Source organism: Malurus melanocephalus, unplaced genomic scaffold (assembly GCF_030028575.1).
Source record: "Malurus melanocephalus ecotype Western Australia unplaced genomic scaffold, MMel_1.1 scaffold_574, whole genome shotgun sequence".
Classification (NCBI taxonomy): domain Eukaryota; kingdom Metazoa; phylum Chordata; class Aves; order Passeriformes; family Maluridae; genus Malurus; species Malurus melanocephalus.
The window spans coordinates 149,712-171,748 of record NW_026623806.1 but is presented as its reverse complement, the minus strand read 5'-3'; the positions used below and the strand labels follow the sequence as shown (position 1 = coordinate 171,748).

General features: G+C 50.4%; 1 protein-coding gene across 1 annotated transcript in view; it reads left to right on the top strand.

Annotated features, from left to right (window-relative positions):
- Positions 1-14,486, top strand: part of DRD2 (dopamine receptor D2) — a 23,989-nt gene extending 9,503 nt beyond the window's left edge. Inside the window, exons 2-8 of the mRNA XM_057382547.1 lie at positions 5,940-6,243; positions 8,594-8,703; positions 9,795-9,931; positions 10,532-10,722; positions 12,358-12,444; positions 13,063-13,402; positions 14,267-14,486. Coding sequence (XP_057238530.1) covers positions 5,971-6,243; positions 8,594-8,703; positions 9,795-9,931; positions 10,532-10,722; positions 12,358-12,444; positions 13,063-13,402; positions 14,267-14,460 — 1,332 coding nt within the window. The 5' untranslated portion in view covers positions 5,940-5,970 and the 3' untranslated portion in view covers positions 14,461-14,486. The remainder of the gene's footprint in view (positions 1-5,939; positions 6,244-8,593; positions 8,704-9,794; positions 9,932-10,531; positions 10,723-12,357; positions 12,445-13,062; positions 13,403-14,266) is intronic.
- The last annotated feature ends 7,551 nt before the right edge of the window (positions 14,487-22,037 follow it).

Sequence of the window (22,037 nt, the reverse complement as noted above, 5' to 3'; positions counted from 1 at the left end):
GAGGAGAGGAGAGGAGAGGAGAGGAGAGGAGAGGAGAGGAGAGGAGAGGAGAGGAGAGGAGAGGAGAAGAACTCTCCTCTGGAACTTGCTCCGTTTGGAGAACATTTTTGCAAACAGGCTCAGCAGTAGGAGTGGCACTGGAAAGAGCAGGTGTTCAACGAGCGCTCGGTGACATAAGTGGAGGGCAAATATTTGATGGTTTCAATCTGAATTATTATTATTTGCTTTTAATAAAGTGTGGCTGAAGGAATCAAGAGCTAAAGTATCCCCGTGCCAGGTGCTGCATGAACGTGGGAAGCCTGAGTAGAGGGGAAGCAAAAAGGGTTTATTCGGCCAAGGAATTAACACAATCTGTTTCTGCAATTAAATTGTTTTATACCTCAAATGCCAAGTACCAAAATGTGAACATTAGACAGACAAAACCAAACAATAAAAAAAAAAATTCCTTAAATATTTGCCACATTCTTACCAGCACTTAAAAGTAAATATTTTGCTCAAATTTCAGCCACTTTTGTACATAATGAAGGGGGTGGGAAGTGAAGAGATTCAACCTTTCCAGTTCCTCGGGAATGATACAATTGGCTGTGTGATGATGAAGGGTTATTTGCAGACATTGGTGGATGATCTCAAACACAGCACAAATTCTAAAGGGCTGGAGATCACCAGCATTCATGAAGCTGGGAATTTATTAGATTAGTCAGAGGCTCGGATCTCGGCAGAGAGATTTGGCATTAGGACACAGATAAAGGAATTATGAGGCGAAAAATAAAGGGCTTTTGTGGAGAACAGGATGTTGGCTCTATAGTGATGCAATATTTAATAAGAACCAATATCTCCCAGGCTGAAGAGCTGCCTCTGATAGAAACCATCTCCATGTGAGAGCCCAGGGAAGGAAAAAATAAATAAATAAAATAAATCCTTCCTCTTTAGCCACTGAATATCAAGATGTGCCCAATTTTTCTGGTTGTGTGTCCAGAGCTGAAAGCACAGAATCAGAAATTATTCAAAAAAAAAAAAAGCTTTTCCTGCCCATCCTCTCCACCCAGCTGAGAAGTGCTCAAAGTGGGCTGTGTCTGGAGCAGCTCCAGCCTGAGAAATCCCATCTGCCAAAYGCTGCACGGATCAGAGCTTGCCCTGTGCCCACAGATTCTTAAAGAGCAAAAAAAAAATGATGTTATTTGCCTTTATTGGAACGTCTGTGCTGCACTCTCAGCGGAGCCCAGCGCTCATCTTGAGGACAGAAAGGGTGTCAGCTTGACAGCTTTCCCATGGCCCATCGATCCCAAAATTCCAGAAAAACGCGGCAGTGTCGGGGAGGCGCAAATTCCACTCCGACATTGATTTCCCTGAAAAGCCTCCGGAGGGGATCTGGCTGTGGGCAGATCCGGCACAAACGCGGATCCTGCGGGATTTGCAGCTCAAACCCCTCGGGAAGGGCAGGGCTGGGCTGTGCCGGGGCTGCGGGCGAGCATTCGCCAAAGGGAGATCGCCACGGGGGCTTTGGCTGCTGTTCCTGCTGGGATCACACCCAGAACCGTGTCTGCACTCCAGAGGAGAGCTTGGCCCCAAAAGCTCACCCCAAACTCCAGATTTCACCCTAAATGCATCATTTCTCYGGCAAAACCTTGGGGAATTTCACACCAAAGCAAAGCCTGGCTGAAGTTTTGGCTGCCAGGACCCAAACCTTTCTCAAGCAGACTCTGACTCTCCTCAGCACCAGCCCTGCCAGGATTTTGGCAGAGTGACCCCAAAAGAATTCCACCTTTGCCGTTCCTGAGAGAATAAAGGGGTTTGGATGGTGCCRGGGCTCTGCTGGGTTGTGAACATCTCTCATGGTTTTACTCGGTCCGATTTTTGGTGGTGGGGGGATGGGACTAAGAAACCACGACATTTTTGGTGCCGTGACTCGGATTGGGAAAAAATCAGGTTAAAACCCACGACACGTCCCACATTTGGCAGGCAGAGCTGGTTCCTGTTTGGGGTTGGATGATCCACCCGAGGAGCCGAGAGGATGCTCTGGCATGGAAAAAAAAAAAAAAACATTTCTCACTTTGGGAGAGAACGGAAAGCTCTGGCTCTGCACTCACAGCCGCCCTGCTGGCTGCCTTCCTTCCTTCCCCCCGATATAAAATCCTGGAATTCCAGCAGGAACGGGGCACATTTCCTCCCGGAGATGGAGTTTCCCAGGAGGTTTTTGCGCAGGGATGAGCAGAGGGATGCTCCGGGGATGCAGGATGCGGTCCAGCACCACCTTGCAGCCCCGTCCTGCCCTTGACCCCGCAGCAAATCCACATCGGGATTAACTCCGCCACCCCGCAAATCGGGGGGATTCGGGGTGGGAATTACAGTGGCTTTGTGCTCTTAATTCACGAGAGAATTCGTTCCCTTTTGGGCTCTTTTTCCTTCTGAAACCCAAACTCTGCTTCTCCTCTGTACAGAACCTCCACAAAGGCAGAACCAGCTGCTCTTTGCACCTTTTCCCTGCGTTTTTTGATCTCTTTTCCCCAGGAAAATGCGTTTTTCTGGGCACAGGCAGGGATGAGYGCTCCCTTTTCCACCCTCTAAGTGCTCCTTTCTTCTCTGCTGAGGAACTGTCAGCGCTGAAATCAAAAGTGCTCCTCAAAGCAGGACTGAGAGACTCACAAAACACCTTAATGGCCACTAAAATGCTCCCAAATTATGTCAGTTCTGGGGCTGGGAAAAATAAGGGTTTTTTTAGGACTGAAAACTCTGCAAAGTCAAGAATTAACAGAGTTGGCTCCATGTAATTGTAGTTTGTATCACGAAAATACGGGATACAGCCTTTAATTTCTTGATCACACAGCTTTAATTTTTAGGTTTTGGGGGTGAAAGTTTCTGTATTTCATACAAAATATTTGGAACATTTTATCTGCCTCATTTTCCCAAATTGAAACCTCTTTTTCTAAAAACAGAAACACCAAATCTTTTCACTTTGCACCGCGTTCAAACACGACCTTTTAACTTTGCTCGTGATGCATACAAAGACAAAAAAAAAATTATTACTGTAAAAAAAGTTCTGTTAAAAGGAAAAAAAAATCTGGTGGAAGATGCAGAAGGAAATGAAAAGAAATTTCGATTGCTTCATCCAGGGATTTTCACACTCTCCCTAAACACCGCTGAGGRAATTCCTGATGAATGGACACAAGAGATGAGCTATAAATGGAGTATACAACTCCAGCACGGAGTTGTAACATCCTGGAAAAGGCTGAAATCGCTGTGCCCATCACCTTTTCCGTGGCCTTTCCTTTGCAAACCCAGTTTTTTTCCTGGAATCACAACCCAGAAAAAAAAAAAACCAAACAAAAAAGTCCCGAGGTTCTGATCCTGCCCATCCTCAAACCACTCCATCCCTTTTACACCTCCAAGATGCTTCTCCATGTCCCCGCTTTTATTTTTTTTTTTATCCCCACCCTGCATTTTCTGCACGGTTCTGCCTCCTCGAGATAGTTTTGCATTGTGAAAGGGCAACAGGAGAAGAGAAAAAAAAAAAACTGTTGCTGTATTTAGCATTGATTTTTCCCCTTCACTCTGAGTCACAGAAGCTAACATTTAATTAATTTCTGACACTTTGACAGCTCCTAAGAAGACATTTGTAGAGCTATCAAGTGCTGCTGATAGCACTGTCAGACAGACACTTTTTGAATTATCAGCTATTAAGGACCCATATGCAACAAATTTCCAAGGATTATTATCCAAATTGTTCTCTGAATGAGAAAAGCACACAAAAGCTCAGCGAAACATAAAGAAACCATTGTTCCCAGGTGAATTTGATATTTGCAAATGTTTTGCTATTTTGATCACTTACGTGGTTTAATAAATCGAAGGCGCTTTTGTCTTTTGTGAAGGAAATTAAGTGGCCCTGCTTTGGGGTGTCTGGGAGCAGGGCCAGGTTTTCCCAGCAGTTTTTCCCAGTTTTTTCTTTTTTAGGGGAGAGTTTTTGGGAATCATGGAATGTTTGATCCTGGGAAGGGCTGAGCAGGGAATRGGGCCACAGAAATATGGAATTGAGGTAGGAAAAACCCAGTCAAACCAGTGCCACCAGCACCCAACGCATCCCCAAGGTCACATTTTTGGGTTTTCTGAACACTTCAGGAGCAGAGAATCCAGTCCTGCTCAGGGCAGCCCCATTTTCTATGGATTTTTCCCCATAATATCCGATGTAAACCTCCCTTGGCACAATCCAAGGCCTCTTTTGGTGTGGGCTCACCCAGCTCCCCCTGCACCACTGGCTGGGTTATGGAAAGGTCAGGAGTGATTTATAAACAGAGGGGATTCTCSAATTCCAGCCCAAATTACTCCTTCTCTGTGGAAATCCCTTCTGTGAGCGGGACTCACGTGTGGTGTGGGAATATCCATCATCACTGGAGCTCTGCAGAGAACAACCTGAACAAGAGCTGCAATATCCTCTCCAAGATATTTCAGGAAAAGCCTTTCCCAGTGCCCAAATATCCTGCAAGTCTCACTGCAAACACGGGATTCATTTTTCCTGTGCTGGCAGCAGAGAGACCCCAAACAGCAGCACCCAGAGGTGCCCTCCACACCCCACATCCTCCTGGGGTTTRTTTGTTCCCCTCCCCACCTGCAATTCCAACCCCAAAGTCACAGTCCCCACAACAGAGCTCATTTAGGATCTTGTGACAGCACAGAGAGACAGAAAATATCCAAAAAACACTCACAGTGGTTAAAATAAACACCAAAATCTGCACAGGTTCTGGGGAACTYCACAGAAATCCCACAATTTCTCATCTGTCACCTCTGGGGGAGTGCACAGGACTTGGTGTGGTGCTCCTGGTGACACAATTTCCTAAAAAAAAACCCAGGAAAATCATCTTTCCTTGGGCAGGAGCTGCTGAGGGCTGTGGGGTGGCCCCAGTGGTGTCCCCAGAGTGTCCCCAGAGTGTCCCCACAGTGTCCCCACAGTGTCCCCAGAGTGTCCCCACAGTGTCCCCACAGTGTCCCCTCTCTCTGTGACCTCACTGGGGAATGGCAGAGGCAGCACAGCCCAGCCCTGACTGCAAAGCTGCTGCTGTCAACTCCCATCATTGTCACTTTTCAGGTCTTGGGTTTAAAAATTTATTTATTTCGCAGCTGGAGGAAAAGAAAAATAAGGAAAAGCCAAAAGAAAAAAAAAATATAAAAGGAACACAGCCCAAAGGCCCATGAAGCACATGGAAAATAAACCAAGTGGGTCATGGCACTTCTGGCCTGRACTGTGCACACCTAACGGGAGCAGGGAATGTCAGGGCACAAAAATCCCAGGTGCTCTGCCTGACCTGAGTGTAACCCAGAAAAACTGACACAGAAACCTGGGGTGAGCTGGAAATTAAAAACAATTCTGGAATCGCTGCCTGGATCTGYTCTGCACCCCATTGCCAGTCAAATACRTCACYRGGTGACACACCAAAAACTATYATTATAAATCTAACATKAAATTATACAAWAGAGCAAAAGCCAAACTTTATAAATTTGTTTGTAACACCCAGAGTAAGGAGAATAGGCTTCAGAGATTAGCACGGACCTAATGGTTTTATTTTTATTTTTCATAAAATTTAAATAAATTAAAATAAATAATGTAATAAATTAAATAATAAATAATGTAATAAATTAAATAATAATTTAATTAATTAATAAATAATTTAATAATTATTTCTATAATTTAATTTAAATAAGTGGAACACAATTTCTTTAAATTTTTATTTTTCATAAAATTTAAATAAATTTAATTAGATAATAAATAATCTAATCAATTAAATAATAAATAATTTGATAAACTAGATAATAAATAGTTTAATAAATTAAATAATAAATAATTTAATAATTATTTCTAGAATTTAATTTAAATAAATTAAATACATTTTTTTTTAATTTTTATTTTTCATGCCCGACCTTCCACGACCTCTCCAACACCTCCATGCCAGGCTGGAGCTGGCACTTGGCACTCGGAGCCCCATGGATCCCCTCAACCTCTCGTGGTACGACGGCGACAGGAACTGGAGCCGCGCTCTCAACACCTCAGAGACGGCCCCCAAACCTCACTACAACTACTACGCCGTGCTGCTCACCCTCCTCATCTTCATCATCATCTTTGGCAACGTGCTGGTGTGCATGGCCGTGTCCAGGGAGAGAGCCCTGCAGACCACCACCAACTACCTGATCGTCAGCCTGGCCGTGGCTGACCTGCTGGTGGCCATGCTGGTCATGCCCTGGGGCGTCTACCTGGAGGTAAAAATTGGGGTATTTCCTCTCAGTAGGATGGGAAGGGTTTAGCAGGGTGGAAATCAGCTCCTCCGTGCTCCAGAAGTGTTTTTTGTTCTCTAAATATGGGTTTTTTCCTCGCTAAATTGGAGAGGTTTTCGTTGCTGAAATTGCGTTTTTTTTTTCGTTACTGCAATTGTAGTTTTTRCCATTTTTTCCCAGGAGATGGATGTGGGAGAAGGTGACAGGCTGGCTCGAAACCCCACTGCTGGCTCAGAGGGATAAATGACAGCCCAATTGTATCAGAAATACAGGGGTCGAGAGGGAAAGGACCCCAATTTTGTGTTCACAACTCCACCACGGGCATCACACCRAAACCACATCAAATTTGTGGAGGTGGAAGGGACCCACAAGCACCATCGAGTCCAGCAATCACAAAAAACCAGCAATCATAAAAAAAACCAGAAATCGTAAAAACCCAGCAATCAGGGCCCTGCTTTTGAAATTGCGCCAGCAGCATGGGAATCCACAGCTTTTGTGTCCCAATATAGGAGAGAAAATCACTTTTTAGAGCTCAGATTTTTGCAGGGTTTGGTACAAACCCTCCCTGAGCTCACAGCGAATTYTCCTTTAGGAGAGGGGATGATAACACAGAGAGGGGAGCAGGGCAAGGAGCCACAATCAATGGAGCYCTGGTGCAAAATAAAACAACCCCAGCGAGGATCAGGGCTGGAGGGAGCTCAGCGCTAATTATCACCGCGGTTAATGATTGTTTTTGTGGCGCTCAAAGAACAGCCCCATGCTCTGTTGAAGTTCATTAATATGACCATGGGCTGATCCATGCCCTTCTCTTCTATTCCCTTTTTATCAGCACCCATTCCAAGCTCCTGCTCCCTCAGCTCCAGCCAGAAGAATCTCGGAGATCTTTTTAATTTTAGGGCAGAAGAATAAACCACAAAGGATGCGAAATCCTCTCCCCTTTCTGGGCTCACGTGCAGATGTTGCCCAGGAACCACAGCTGCCTCAATCTACCACTGAGAACAATTTTTCCCAGGTTTTATGTCACAAGCTTGGGCAAAAACCAAAATCAAACTGAAAAATCCCCCAAATAGTGCAAAATCCCCCAAACTGGTGCAAATAGATCTTTTACTTCCAGACTTTTGAGGTTTCTCCTATATGAATAAAAACACCAAGAGAAACAACTGCAGCTGTTCCCAGCTTCTCCCAAAAAGCCCAATTCTGCCCCCAGGAAAYTGATTTTTGCAGAGGTTTAGATCTGGCTGGAACCCTTTGCTTTTGGGCAAATTCTCCTCAAAGTTCCTGATGTAACTGTCTCTTAAGTGCTTTTTTAATCACTGAGTATTCATCTGTCACTCAGGCTTCAATGCAGTCATTCTCCCTTCTTTATGCTGCCTATGGTTATGTATATCAGAGCAGAAATAACTGAAGAATAGATATCTTATTCATTCTATTTTCAAATGCAGTAGGGCTCTATTTTTGTTAGAGGGAAATATTCTCTTTTTTATCACATGTCAAACWCAGCAGTCCGAATAATTGCGATTAAACTTAATTGGCAAAGTTCAGCTTCRACAGCAAGAGAGAAGTGGAGAGAAAAAAGGCTACTGGTGACTGGAAGTGTTATCATTAGTTCTTTGTCTTTAGCACATCGTGGGGAGTGTTAAAGGACTTTCACTCTGAATTAAATTCATTTTCTTCACCAAATTAAAAAAAAAAGATAAAGGTGAGGAATGTCTACCCCGATTTTTTTAAACTGGGAAATGAAGGGAAGCTCCYGCTGCTGACCTTTGCTGGGTGTAATTGGAAAAATTGTCTAGGAAAAAGCTGTAAGTGMAATTAGAGGTGTTTGAGAATTAAAATTAATCTATTTCCTTCCTCGTTCTGCTTTGGAATGTTTCAGGGAGCTCTTCCAGCTCCTTCATCTTCCCCTCTGACCGGGAGGAGCTTTGGGCTCAGTGATGTCCCTGGAATTGAGCCCAGGTTTGGGTTTGGGTTTGCCCAAAGCCATGGAGAGCAGCAGGGGGGAATCAGGCAGGATGGAACCCCAAGGGGATGTTTGGAGGGGACAGAGCTGTGCCCTGGGACCAGCCGCACCCCAAACACCCACCGGGAACCAGCAGCACCCCAAACACCCCCTGGCACCAGCAGCACCCCAAACACCCACATGGAACCAGCAGCACCCCAAACACCCATCTGGAACCAGCAGCACCCCAAACACTCACCGGGAACCAGCAGCACCCCAAACACCCACATGGAATCAGCAGCACCCCAAACACCCATCTGGAACCAGCAGCACCTCAAACCCACTGGGCTCCCCCTGTGTGTGCCCCGCTCTCACCGTTCCCTTCTCTCCCCGCAGGTGGTTGGGGAGTGGCGCTTCAGCCGCATCCACTGCGACATCTTCGTCACCCTGGATGTGATGATGTGCACTGCCAGCATCCTCAACCTCTGTGCCATCAGCATCGACAGGTGAGGGCCCTGTGCCATGGGCTGTGCCACACCCGGAGCAGTGAACCCCAACACCGCAGGGAGGGCTGAGTTATGGGGACTGAGAGGTTTCTGAGAGCGTTTGAAGGATCTGGATGAGCTGTGAGCAGGGAATTGTGTCAGGAGGCACAGGAACGCCTGTCCTGAGCACGCAGATGGCATTGTCTCTGTGTCCCCATGAGTCTGTTGGCATTATGGGATGGAGCAGCGGGCACTGGTGGGAAGGAGGGGAAGGAAAATGCTGAGTTTGGCTGAGCCAGACTCACACCTGCCCAGGGAGGGGCTGCACACCTGGAACACTGCCCTGCACATCTGGAACCACCCTGCACATCTGGAACAGCCCTGCACATCTGGAACAGCCCTGCACATCTGGAACAGCCCTGCCTCGGCTTCCCTGCTGGGGCCGGCGCTGGGGACAGGGTGACAGTGGCAGGGTGACAGCAGCCGGTGTTGTCCCCATGCTCTGGGTGCAGGATGAAACCCCACAGGGTGACAGTGGCCGGGTGACAGTGATGGGTGCTGTCCCCATGCTCTGGGTGCAGGGTGACAATGGCAGGGTGACAATGGCAGGGTGACAGTGGCAGGGTGACAGTGGCCCATGCTGTCCCCAGGTGCTGTGTGCAGGGTGACACTCCGCAGGGTGACAGCAGTGGGTGCTGTGCTGTCCCCACACACTGGGTGCAGCCTGGCCCTGCAGGGTGACAGTGGCCGATGTTGTCCCCAGGTGCTGTGTGCAGGGTGACACTCTGCAGGGTCACAGTGGCAGGATGCTGTCCCCAGGTGCTGTGTGCAGGGTGACAGTGGCAGGGTGACAGTGGCAGGATGCTGTCCCCTCGCCCTGGGTGCAGGGTATCACCCCGCAGGGTGAGAGTGGCCGGTGCTGTCCTCAGGTGCTGGGTGCAGGGTGACAATGGCAGGGTGACAGTGGCGGGTGCTGTGCTGTCCCCAGGGGTGCCACCCCGGAGAGTGACAGTGGCCCATGTTCTGGGGGCACGGTGGCAGTGGCAGGTGCTGTGCTGTCTCCAGGGGTGCCACCCCGCAGGGTGACAGTGTCCCCCGTTGTCCCCACGCAGGTACACGGCCGTGGCCATGCCCATGCTCTACAACACCCGCTACAGCTCCAAGCGCAGGGTCACTCTCATGATCGCCGTGGTCTGGGTGTTGTCCTTCGCCATCTCCTGCCCGCTCCTCTTCGGCCTCAACAACACAGGTGAGCTCCTGGTGCCCTCCTGGGTGCCCAGACAGCCAGGAATAAATGTGGGGTCAGCTTTGAGGGGTCTGAGAAGTCCCATCACACTGTCATCCCTCACCATTCGGGGCTCCTTCAGGGTCTGTGCCACCTYCTGCTGTCCCAGAGCAGAGTTTCAGAATTATCAAAAATCCACACAACACCGCTCAGTCTGACCTTCACATTTACCCACTACAAATTCAAAATCTTTCTTCTATTAAAACGAGAAAAGAAAAATCAGGGGGCAGGTCTGTTTCACCTCCTGCTGCCCCAGAGCAGAGTTTCAGAATTATCAGAAATCCACACAACATGGGTCTGTGTGACCTTCACATTTGCCCACTACAAATTCAAAATCCTTCTTCTATTAAAACGAGAAAAGGAAAATCAGGGGGGGGAACTCTCCCTGAGGCAGGAGAGGAAAGGACTGGCAGTTCAGGCAGCAGTTTGCTGGGAAGGCTGAATGCAGGAAGGGAAGCAGGAGCTGGGGATTTGGGGTCTGAGGGGAGCTGGGGATTTGGGGTCTGAGGGAGCTGGCGAGGGGACAGTGGGAACTACAACCCTGAAGGATTTTTTCCCTTGCAGATGAGAAGGAGTGCATCATCGCCAACCCTGCCTTTGTGGTGTACTCGTCCATCGTGTCCTTCTACGTGCCCTTCATCGTCACCCTGCTGGTCTACGTGCAGATCTACATCGTGCTGCGGCGCCGCAGGAAGCGCGTCAGCACCAAACGCAGCAGCCACGTGCTGGACTCGGACACRCAGGCGCCCCTCAAGGTACCCAGCGCTGCCACCCGCCCCTCCTGGCACCCCAAAAAACCCTGCCTGGGCTGGCTGACCCATGGCACACGGGGGTGGAGGCTGGGCTCAGGCTGGGGTCCCACTTGCACACTCAGGGGTCCCATTGGCACACTCTGGGGTCCCATTTGTACACTCTGGGGTCCCATTTGTACCCTCTGGGGTTCCATTTGTACACTCTGGGGTTCCATTTACACACTCTGGGGTCCCACTTGCACACTCTGGGGTCCCATTTACACACTCTGGGGTTCCATTTACACACTCTGGGGTTCCATTTACACATTTTGGGGTCCCAGCTCCCTGGCTGGTGCCCCACAGGCCTCCCCCCGGGGCTCAGGGGTGCTCCAGCAGCAGATCTGCACCAGGAGCATTTCCTTGGGCTGGCTTGGGGCACCCAGAACAGGGGCTGCCCCACTGTTTGTGCCAGTCCTGCGGAGTCACAGGGTCAGGGAATGGTTTGGGTTGGAAAGGACATTAAAACCCATCTTTTGCAGCTCCTGACACAGGCAGGGACAGTGCCAGGGATCCAGGGACAGCCACAGCTGCTCTGGGCACCCTGTGCCAGGGCCTCAGCTCCCTCCCAGGGAGGAATTTCTCCCCCATATCCAATCTAAACCCAATGTCCTTCAGCCTGAGACCATTCCCCCCTGCCCTATCGCTCCAAACCCTTCTCCAGCTCCCTGTGACCCCCTTGAGGAGCTGSGGGGTGTCCCCAGAGCTCCGTGGCAGTGCTTGGCATGGCAGGGGCACAAAGGACGGCTCTGCAGGGAGCCAGAGCAGGATGGGCTGGGCGAGAATCCACTGGTCAAACATTGCCGGGGGATGGACAGTGCCAGAGGCTTCAGCTCCAAACTGTGCTGGGAGAGGAGGCAGAGGGACAGGGACAGACAGACAGACAGACAGACAGACACCAGCGGGACAGGGACAGACACCAGTGGGACAGACAGACAGACAGAACCAATGGAACAGGGACAGACAGACAGACAGACACCAGTGATTCGGGACAGACAGACACCAGCGGGACAGACAGACACCAGACGGACAGGGACAGACACCAGCGGATTGGGACAGGGACAGAGACAGACACCAGTGATTCGGGACAGACAGACACCAGCGGGACAGGGACAGACACCAGTGGGACAGACAGACAGACAGAACCAATGGAACAGGGACAGACAGACAGACAGACACCAGTGATTCGGGACAGACAGACACCAGCGGGACAGACAGACACCAGACGGACAGGGACAGACACCAGCGGATTGGGACAGGGACAGACAGACACCAGAGATTCGGGACAGACAGACAGACAGATGCCAGCAGGATAGGGACAGACAGACAGACACCAGCAGGACAGACAGACAGACACCAGAGGGATGGGGACAGACAGACACCAATGATTCGGAACAGACAGACAGACAGACAGACAGATCCGTGTGTTCTCCTCCCTGCACAGGGGCAGCACCTCCCTCCCTGCTCCCCAGGGCTGCTCCCTGTCCTTTTGGGCACCTCAGCCCCACTGAGCCATTCCTGATCCCCCCCGTGCCCCCCGAGCAGCTCCCTTGGCACCCCCTCCCTGCCTGTGTAACCTCTGAGCTGGTGCTTGCCCCTTAGGACAAATGCACTCATCCCGAAGACGTCAAGCTCTGCACAGTTATTGTGAAGTCCAATGGGAGCTTCCAAGTTAATAAGCGCAAAGTGGTGAGTGTTCAAGAGAAGTGGGAGCCTTCCAGAGCCTTCGGCCTTCCCCTTCTCCCTCAGGACAYGAGGTTAATTTATGTAGGGTGGGAGAAAAATAAACGTAAGAGCAAAGGTTACCATTCAATCTCAAAATTTAAATAGTCTTCCCATTCCTTGGAGTGAAGCAGRGGTTTAAGCTCACAGAGCTCAAAAAGCCAGATTAAGCTCACCTAAAGATCAGCTCTAAAAGCCACGGCATTTGGACATTTTTTGTGCCTTTCATTTCCTTCTCCTCTCTTATTTAAATCTCGGACTTCATTGGCTTCCTTGGGTTTTGCTTGTTGATCCCATTTTTATTTATTTGCATTTCGAAAACCYGCATAAAAATCTCTGGAGAGCCGAGACAGCTTCTCTCCCATTTCTGAGCCTCTTTGTGCCAAAAAGGAGAATATTCCAGTGCAGCTCTGTCAATCCCATCTGCCCAAAACACCCGTAGGGCACAGCACAGCTCTTTCTGCAGGGAGGGAGAAGAGGGACTGCCTGTTCTCCTGCATCATCCAGCTTCACTCTGTAAGGAATGCTCGTTGCTCCTCTCTGTGTATTTACCTGTCATGTTGTGGACATTTGATTCTTGTCCAGGAGGCAGAGAGTCACATAGAAGAGATGGAAATGGAGATGGTGTCCAGTACCAGTCCCCCTGAGAAAACCGCCCTCAAACCCACAGCACCAAGTAACCACCAGTTGATTGTGCCAGTTGCTTCTAATCGGGGCAACAACTCTACCCTGCAGGCACCCCTGAACAGCCCTGGGAAGGTGGAGAAGAACGGCCACGCCAAAGAATCCCACCACACAGCCAAGGTCTTCGAGATCCACTCGCTGCCCAACGGCAAGACGAGGAACTTGCTCAAGGCCGTGATCAGGAGGAAACTGTCCCAGCAGAAGGAGAAGAAAGCCACCCAGATGCTGGCCATCGTGCTCGGTGAGAGCGTGCCCTGGCTGCCCGGGCTCCCTGCAGGAATCCCAGYCCCAATGTCCAGGGGATGGTTTTCCAGCCCCCCGAAATGTCAGAGAGCAGGCAGGCAGGGTCACTCCTCCCCAGGCACGCACAGATGGCAGTGCCACACTAAAGGTGCCCAAAGCCACCCCTTTCTGGGGCACCTGGGCTCCCAAAGCRGGGAAAGGACTCCTGGGCTCTTTGGAAAAGGCAGCAGAGCTCAGCAGAGCTGGCACTTCTGAAGGGCAGAGCTTCTGCTGAATCTGGGCTGATGGCACGAGCAGAAAAATCACAGTTTCTGCTGAATCTGGGCTCGTAGCACGAGCAGAGAAATCAGAGTTTCTGCTGTGTCTGAGCTCTTTACAGGARCAGAGAAATCACAGTTTCTGCTGTTTCTGGGCTCTTTACAGGAGCAGAGAAATCAGAGCTTCTGCTGAATCTGGGCTGATGGCACGAGCAGAGAAATCACAGTTTCTGCTAAATCTGGGCTGATGGCACGAGCAGAGAAATCAGAGCTTCTGCTGAATCTGGGCTGATGGCACGAGCAGAAAAATCACAGTTTCTGCTGAATCTGGGCTCGTAGCACGAGCAGAGAAATCAGAGTTTCTGCTGTGTCTGAGCTCTTTACAGGAGCAGGGGAATCAGAGTTCCTGCTGTTTCTGGGCTTGTGGCAGGAGCAGAGGAGTTCTTTAGCACCGGGGCAGAACCCAGACCAGAAAGCTGAGCACGCAAACACAAAGCTCACTCCCCTGGGAAATATTTTCCCCTTCCACCAAAGAGAACCTTGCCGTTCTCGCGGCCCAGCTTTCAGCAATCAAAACCCGCCTCTCTCCTTTTTTTCCCCCCTAGGTGTTTTCATCATCTGCTGGCTCCCCTTCTTCATCACTCACATCCTGAACATGCACTGCGACTGCAACATCCCGCCGGCCATGTACAGCGCCTTCACATGGCTCGGCTATGTCAACAGCGCTGTCAACCCGATTATCTACACCACCTTCAACATCGAGTTTCGCAAGGCTTTCATGAAGATCCTCCACTGCTAAAAGTCACAAACAGCAYCCGCGGTTTTGTTTTTTTTTTTTTTAGGAACGGAGGGGGAAGAGGAAGCGACGCCATTCACGCACAGCGGGGCGGACGGGGAGGGGGCTGGAGCTCTTTGAGTCCCGAGCACCTCGTGGGGATGGAGCGAGGCGGGAGGGTCTCTCACCCCTCTGGGTGACCTCTGGACCGTTCCCAAGGGCGTTTTTCAGAGCCAGCCCGGCGCTGTGGTGGAAGTGGAAGTGTAGAAAGCGCGGCGCTCTCGCTCGGAGGCAGCGCCGGCTCGTCGGCACAACTCTCACCAAAGACAAGGCCATCCTTCCCTTCCTGCTGGGCAGCAGGAGCCAGACAGAGCCTGTGGAGCTCCGTGCAATAGCTTTGCCTTCACCTCGAGCTGACTCACCCAGGGTTTAACTGCTGAAGCCTTCAGAAATTCCACAAAAAACGACCCAAAAGCTTTCCGAGGTCCCCGGGYGGGCTGAGAAGGTTCTGCCACCCCCAGAGCCAGCCCTGCAGCAAGGTTGGGCTGCAAGCCATGGGTGGAAGGGAGAAGGGGGCACCAGGCTCACATCAAATCGCTGCGTTGGTGTAAATAGGAGTGAATCRGGTGGATTTTGGAGCCCAAGCCAAAAAAACAGAACAARCAACCAGAGATGGAGAGAGCGACTYAAGGAGTGGACCCTTCCTTGCATGGTGCACATCCACCAGGACCCCCTCATCTCCCATCAGCGATTTCTGCCCACCAGCATCTCATCTGCAGGCTGTGCCCCAGGAAGGTGAATGTACAGACACGGGGACACCGTGCCAAGAGAGACACCTGCAGCCCCCAGGGCACCCTGAGCACCCCAGCCAGGCCAGGGCTGCTTCTTCTCACCTAAACCAGGGGCCCCAGGGAGCACCTCGGGCCCGATTTGCCTCTGTCTCTCCACAGGGAGTACAGAATAATATTGTGCCTAATTTAATCAACAGTCAAGGAGATAAAACTGTGCATTTTGGAAAAAGCCAGAATCAAACCCCAAGAAAGCCCCTACCTGGACCAGCTCCCGTGTCCAAGCTGGACTCTGGAATGGTCTGGAATGTTCCCAGCATCCCTTACTCTCTGCTGTCTATTTTTCCATGGATTGTGAGAATTGAAACCCCATAAGAGCATCTTTTGACCACGCTGAGTCTGGCACTGCCCAACCCACGCTGTGCTCGCTACTCGTACTCAGCTCACACTACCTTTTGCAATATCTCTGTAAATAAAAYGCAGCAAGGTGAATAAAACCACGTGGAAATAGGTCTGGTGAGCAATTCCTGCAGGCTGTGGAGCAGCAGAGGGTTGCAATAGCCATAAGCAGGGCCAGAGGCCCAGGCTGCAGTTTCCTGCTGTTTTCTAAAGGGGTACAAACACAATTGGGAGAGCAATAGAATCCCTTTTATCTCTCTATGCACTCGGTGGGATATTCACTCAGTTTCTGCTTCAGATCAGGTGAAGATCTGCCCAGTTTTCCTGTAATTCCCTGGATTTTCTGAATTTCCAGCAGAGCATTTTGCTGTGCTGGTGGGATGTGTTCCAGCTCTGGTTCAGGAAGGGATTATGCCAAGCAGCTCTAACACAATCTCAGCTGTTTGTTAAAATCCAAAAAACAGCCTCACCTTAATCCAAAGGCTTCCRTTTTAAACCTGGCTTTCCTGGGCTGGGCTGATACCCAGGGGTTCTGACACCMAGCCCACAGCCCCCTGTGACAGCTGAGCACGGCTCTTCCTGGCCAAAAACTGCAAAAGAGGGAGCAGCAACTCCAGAGATCTCAGGCACACATGAGCTGTTCTTCCCCCCGCCAGTTTTAACCAAACAAGTTCATTCAGTGATGGGAATCAGCTCAGACTCATATCCCAATATTCACAGAATGATGGAAAGTCAGGAGGTTTTGGGGCAGAAGAACAGCAACAAGCTGCTGGTCCATTTTCTGACTTATTTACAAGCAGAAAGATCCATTTGAWATAGGGAATTAACAGGTGGGGAGCTGAGCCAAAATAGCAAATAATGTCCTATATAGACAAAAAAAAAACTTTAAACCATTTATAAGTTGCCAGAGGTGATGTTTGCCCTGTACTAAAGCCCTCAGGATAAGTAGAATGTGGGTGATACCTTAACTTTGTGCCATCATTTTACTTTGTGTTAACTCAAGGAAAATCCTCACCTCCAACTCTGTATACGTCGCACCCAAAATTTTCTTTCCGAATTTAAAAGCAGAACCTTACAGCTCAATCCACCTGAGCCACTAGCTGAAAAACTCTTCCAAAATGYTGTGGAGGAAGAATAAAGCTGCTGAGAAAGGGCCCATGTTCCTCATGTGTTGGCAGCTTGGGCCCAAAAGCTTTGATATTCTCTGTGAGGAATTACCTGCAGCCCATCCTTCACCCCAGGACGTTTTAAGCTGCTCCTTCCCAACACTGCAGGTAAATTGAATGTGAAATATCCCCAGAATATGAAATATTCCCCAGGAATATGAATATCCCCAGTGCCCYTGGGAAGGTGGCAGTGCCAGCTCTGGCCATCTCTGCAGCAGTTTTTCCTTCCCCATGAAACTCCTTCGCTTCCAGACAGCAAATTAAAGCATTTTGGACCCCTGGACTGAGCTTTCACCACCCTTCTGGAGACAGCACGGAGCTCATCCTCACCTCTGGCTTTGCAAGGAGTGAAGCAATGCTGGGAGCAGGGACAGTCTGTGCTGTCACAGTGACACCAGGGGCTGGGACAGAACCTTTCTGAGGTGGCTGAGCCTGGCAAACCCGGGCAAACCGAGACCTCACTGCTCCTTCCACTCTGGAAACAAAAACCTCTGCTTCCCCAAAGGCTTCTTTCTGCTGGTGGTGGCAAGGGGACCGAGCTGCTTTTAAAAAAAACACCTTCATGACAAGATTTTCATTTCTTTGTTCCTCCAGGACTTCAGACCCTTRCTCCAGCCCCTCTTTTGTGATTCATTATTTATAATTGAAGCTTCAGTTCTGCTTATTGAGTCTTCCTGATCCTGCTTTCCCTCCCTGTGACCCCCAGCTTGCTGCAGCCCTGGGTGGGGCTCTCTGCACCCCAAAAGGGGTTTGAATTAAAAGCCAGTGAATTCTGCCTGCACTGTATTTGCTGCTTGCCTGCTTGCTCCCAACTCCACAGAACTGTTTATCTTCCTGGCTGAAGAGTAAATTAACTCCACTAGGTTTAACCAGCTTATCCAATCCTGCTGAAATCAAAAACAACAACAACAACAACAACAACAAAAGAAAAGGAAAAACAGGAAAAAAATGAAGCCACTACCTCTTGTGGTGAAAATCTCCAGTGCAAACACGGCTCCCCAGGGAGTCAGGAATGTATAAAATGCCCTTCACAGGTACATGTGACACCAACCAATGTCTTCATGCAGCACTGTAATTAAAGAGAGACTTGCACAAGCCACCCTGATGTTGCTCTGATTGTTTTGTTGGGTTTTTCAGCAGCGCTGGCTCTTGGCTCTCAGGGCTCCGGCCCCAGGGAGCCTCAGKTCTGCTCCAGACACGCAGGAAAATCTGCCTTCAGATGGGATTTGTCTTGTTTCTGACTTGCTTTTCAGACTGATTCCCCTTTTCCTCCCATATTCCTGTCTATCCTTGAGAATTCTGGTGTTTGTGTTGCCTGAAGCCACGAGAATCAGACACGGGAAAGGAAAGGTGCAGGAAGACACAGACAGAAAGGAAATGGCTGAAATTTCTCTCCTCTCCCAGACAGAATTGGGCTGGGGAGGATTGGAGAARGAAGGGGTGGAAAGCAGAAGTGCCCAGCTGAATTCATGTTGGAGAATTTAATTATTTCATTTAGGAMTATTTCTATTTCTGTTGCAATGTTTTCTCGAGCTACACCCTCAGGTGTTAGGTGTTTCTGCAGGTGGACCCTGAGCCAGGCTTCATCAGCACTTTRTTAATAAAAATTATTTTTCTTATATAAAAGAAGATTAAAAAAGCATAACAACAAAAAGAAAATCCTTCCCACTGCTAGAAAAGGAAACTGTCCATCTCCAAGAGCTAACAAACCACAATTYCAGTTTAATGGCGTTGCAGAAAGGTCTGCTCAGTTTTGAACCAGCACAGAATAATCCCTGCCCTGAAGGGCTCGGYTTGTGCAGGAACCAGAATCTCCAGAGCTGCTGGGTTCACACGAGGCTGAATTCTCCTTGGTGGATGATTCACCTCAATGCCACTGAGGGAAAATTCGGAGCCAAAATGCCCCCTCCCCTCCCAAACACAGCAGRATAAATGACATTTTCAGATGGGACAGGACACACACCAGGCTGCTTTCAGCCTGGATCAAAGGCAGCTCCTCTGAGCTTCACCCTTATGGCAAAAATTTTATTTCTTTTTTATTTTCTGTGGACAAAACCMATTCACAGCACCCGAAAGAGATAAAAAGGAAGATCTGCCCTTTTCCTGGGGCATCTGAGTGAGTCCTATGGCTCCRGGCCTGACACATCCATGGGTGTGCTTTGTTCTGCCCACCCAGGGAAAAAAAAAAGAGATAAAACCAGTTACTCTTGTTAAATTAACTCCCTGTCTTTAATCAAAGCTTCTTTTAATAATTCCAACTGCTCCCCCAAGCCTTTCTGACGATTCCAGCCTGTCTGCTTCATAAAGAGCTTTTGACTCACAAATAACAACTTTCTTCACCAAAGCGAGCGGACTAAACATAATGAAGGCGTAATGAATAATTAACACACCCAGAAATGAGGTTTCAGCAGCAGAGCAAAGCCCTTTTCGAGGCGAGGAGAGCTCTGTGCCTTAGTGCTGGGATGGGAGGGGGTAAATGGAGCCGGGAGCACTCGGAGCATCCCCGCTGCCACAATCAGAGCATCCCTGCCCTGCTGGGCTCAGCACCGGCCCCGGGAGCTGGGAGGGGAGGCAGCAGCACGGATCTGATCCTGCTGCCCGGGAAAAGATGTGTGTCCCGGTGTGGAGTGAGCCCTGCCCGCTGGGGCAGCTGGAGACGGGGGCTGAGCATCATGAAACGGTCCTGAAAGGGCAGAAAAGGGAGGAAAATGGGCAGGGGCATGGGGGGCTGCACATCAGAGAAATGGTCCTGAAAGTACAGAAAAGGGGTGAAAATTGGTAGGGTCATAGGGTGCTTCACATCACAAAACAGCCCCAAAAACGCAGAAAAGGGAGCAAAACTGGCAGGGGCACGGGGGGCTGCACATCACAAAACGGTCCTGAAAGTGCAGAAAAAGGAGGAAAATTGGCAGGGGCACAGGGGGCTGCACATCACAAAACCGTTCCAAAAAACGTAAAAAAGGGGTGAAAACTGGTAGGGTCATAGGGGGCTGTACATCAGCGAAATGGCCCCGAAAATGCAGAAAAGGGGTGAGAATGCAGGGAGATTGGCAGGGTCACAGGCGGCACCAAAAGCACAGAAAAGGGAGGAAAGTGCAGGGAGGTTGGCAGGGACATGGGGGCCTGCACATCACAAAATGGCCCTGAAAGTGCAGAAAAGGGATGAAAATTGGGAGGGTCATAGGGGGCTGCACATCAGAGAAACGGCCCTGAAAGTGCAGAAAAGGGAGGAAAATGCAGAGAGTTTGGCAGGGGCATGGGGGGCTGCACATCAGCAAAATGGCCCCAAAAGTGCAGAAAAGGGAGGAAAGTTGGCAGGGGCACAGGGTGATGCACATCAGCGAAACGGCCCCAAAAGTGCAGAAAATGGGTGAGAATGTAGGGAAATTGGGGGTTCAGCTGCTTCCCTGGGGAGGCTCCTCAGGCCGGATGATTTGGGGTAAATCAGACCCCCCGGCTGAGAGGGGACAGGCTCAGGGACAGGCTCAGCACAGGGCAGGGGCTGTGTCCTGCCTGGCCCAGGGTTTGGTGGCCAAAGGTGCCTCTGGAGCCCTGGCTGTGCAGGGACATGGCTGATATTGTGGGCTGTTAATACTGCACACGGAGGGGAAATAAATCAGCAGAATTCAAATATGCTGATGGCTGTTTCTGCTTTCCATCTGCTCCACAAACCTTTCTGAACCCGCTGTAAAAGGCTGCAAACCTCACCTGGGACAAAACCACGTCAAAACCTCAGCCTGTCACTGCATCCAATGTTTCATAACAAACCCTGTTAATATGTATTTAATAGTGCAGCCACAAAGATGATTTTTTTTTTATTCAGGCAGTGTGAAAAAAGGCAGAAAAGCCCCARCTGACATTAGGCAGAGATGTAATCGTGTCTCCGAGTGCTAACAGCAACACAGAGAATCTCTGCGCCGCTCCGAGTGTGAGTTCAGAGAGCTCTGTCAAATCACCAGCTGGAAACTGTACAAAGCTGCAGAGGGAAACCCAGGAGCTGCAAATCTGATTGAACAAGACAGGTTATGAGCTGGGAGCTCGTCTGTGCCAAGAAATGGGCAGTCAGYGCCAGTCCAAACAAATATGTACATCTCTCTCGAACACCTCCCTCCCCCGGGACAGCTCCGGTCAAAAACAAAAGGGATTTGGATCTGACGTTATTCTGCGAGTTTGCAGGGGAAAAAAATCCCCCAGTGAGATGGCAAAGCAGGTGCTGTGGGTCCTGCAGAGGGATTTGGCACGGGAGTGGCTGTGAGGAGCTCTGGGGAGTGGGATGGAGCCACCGTGGTGTGCCCACGGCGTGAGACGATGGCATGGCACGGAACGGGGACGGTTCTGTGATATTAAAGAGCTGAGCTGCTGCCTCTGCCTCCCTTCGAGCTGTGGGCTGTGCTCCCTGCAAGGAAATCATTGTGATAACAGCACAGAATGTGAGGGTTTGATCCTGGGGATGGCCCCAATGCCAACCCCACAGCGTGGGCTGGATGGGAATGGGGACAGTGAGAGGGGACAGCCCGTGTGTCACCAGCACCCATCTGGAGGACTGTGCTCCCTGCCAGGGAATCATTGTGATAACTGCAGAAAATTGAGGGTTTGACCCAAAACAGAGCTGGGGATGGCCCCAAATGCGACCCCCCAGTGTGGGCTAGATGGGAGTAGAGACAGTGAGAGGGGTGGCAGTGCCATGTGTCACCCAGCACCCAGGGCTGTGCTCCCTGCCAGGGAATCATTGTGATAACGGCACAGAATGTGAGGGTTTGGCCCTGGGGAGGGCCCCAATGCTGATCCCACAGCGTGGGCTGGATGGGAGTGGGGACAGTGAGAGGGGTGGCAGTGCCCATGTGTCGCCAGCTCCCTGCTATGATGATGGCACAGAATGTGAGGATTTGGCCCTGGGAATGGCCCCAGTGCCAACCCCACAGCATGGGCTGGATGGGAATGGGGACAGCAGGAGGGGTGGCAGTGCCATGTGTCACCCAGCACCCAGGGCTGTGCTCCGTGCCAGGGATGGGGTGGCAGCAGGGACCCCGCTCCTGCAGCTGCAGCCTGGGTGCCAAAGTGACCCTGAGCAGCCCTTGGGATGCAGATTTGGGGTGGAATGATTGCGCCTGGCGATTTCCTGCGGCATTAACCGAGCCTGTGCTGTGCCCAGCCGGTGGCAGATGCTCCGGGTCACATTCCTGCCTGGTGTTTACATTGAACCTGGAGCTGGCTGGCAGCTCAGATGATGCAGGTGGTGATTTCCAGG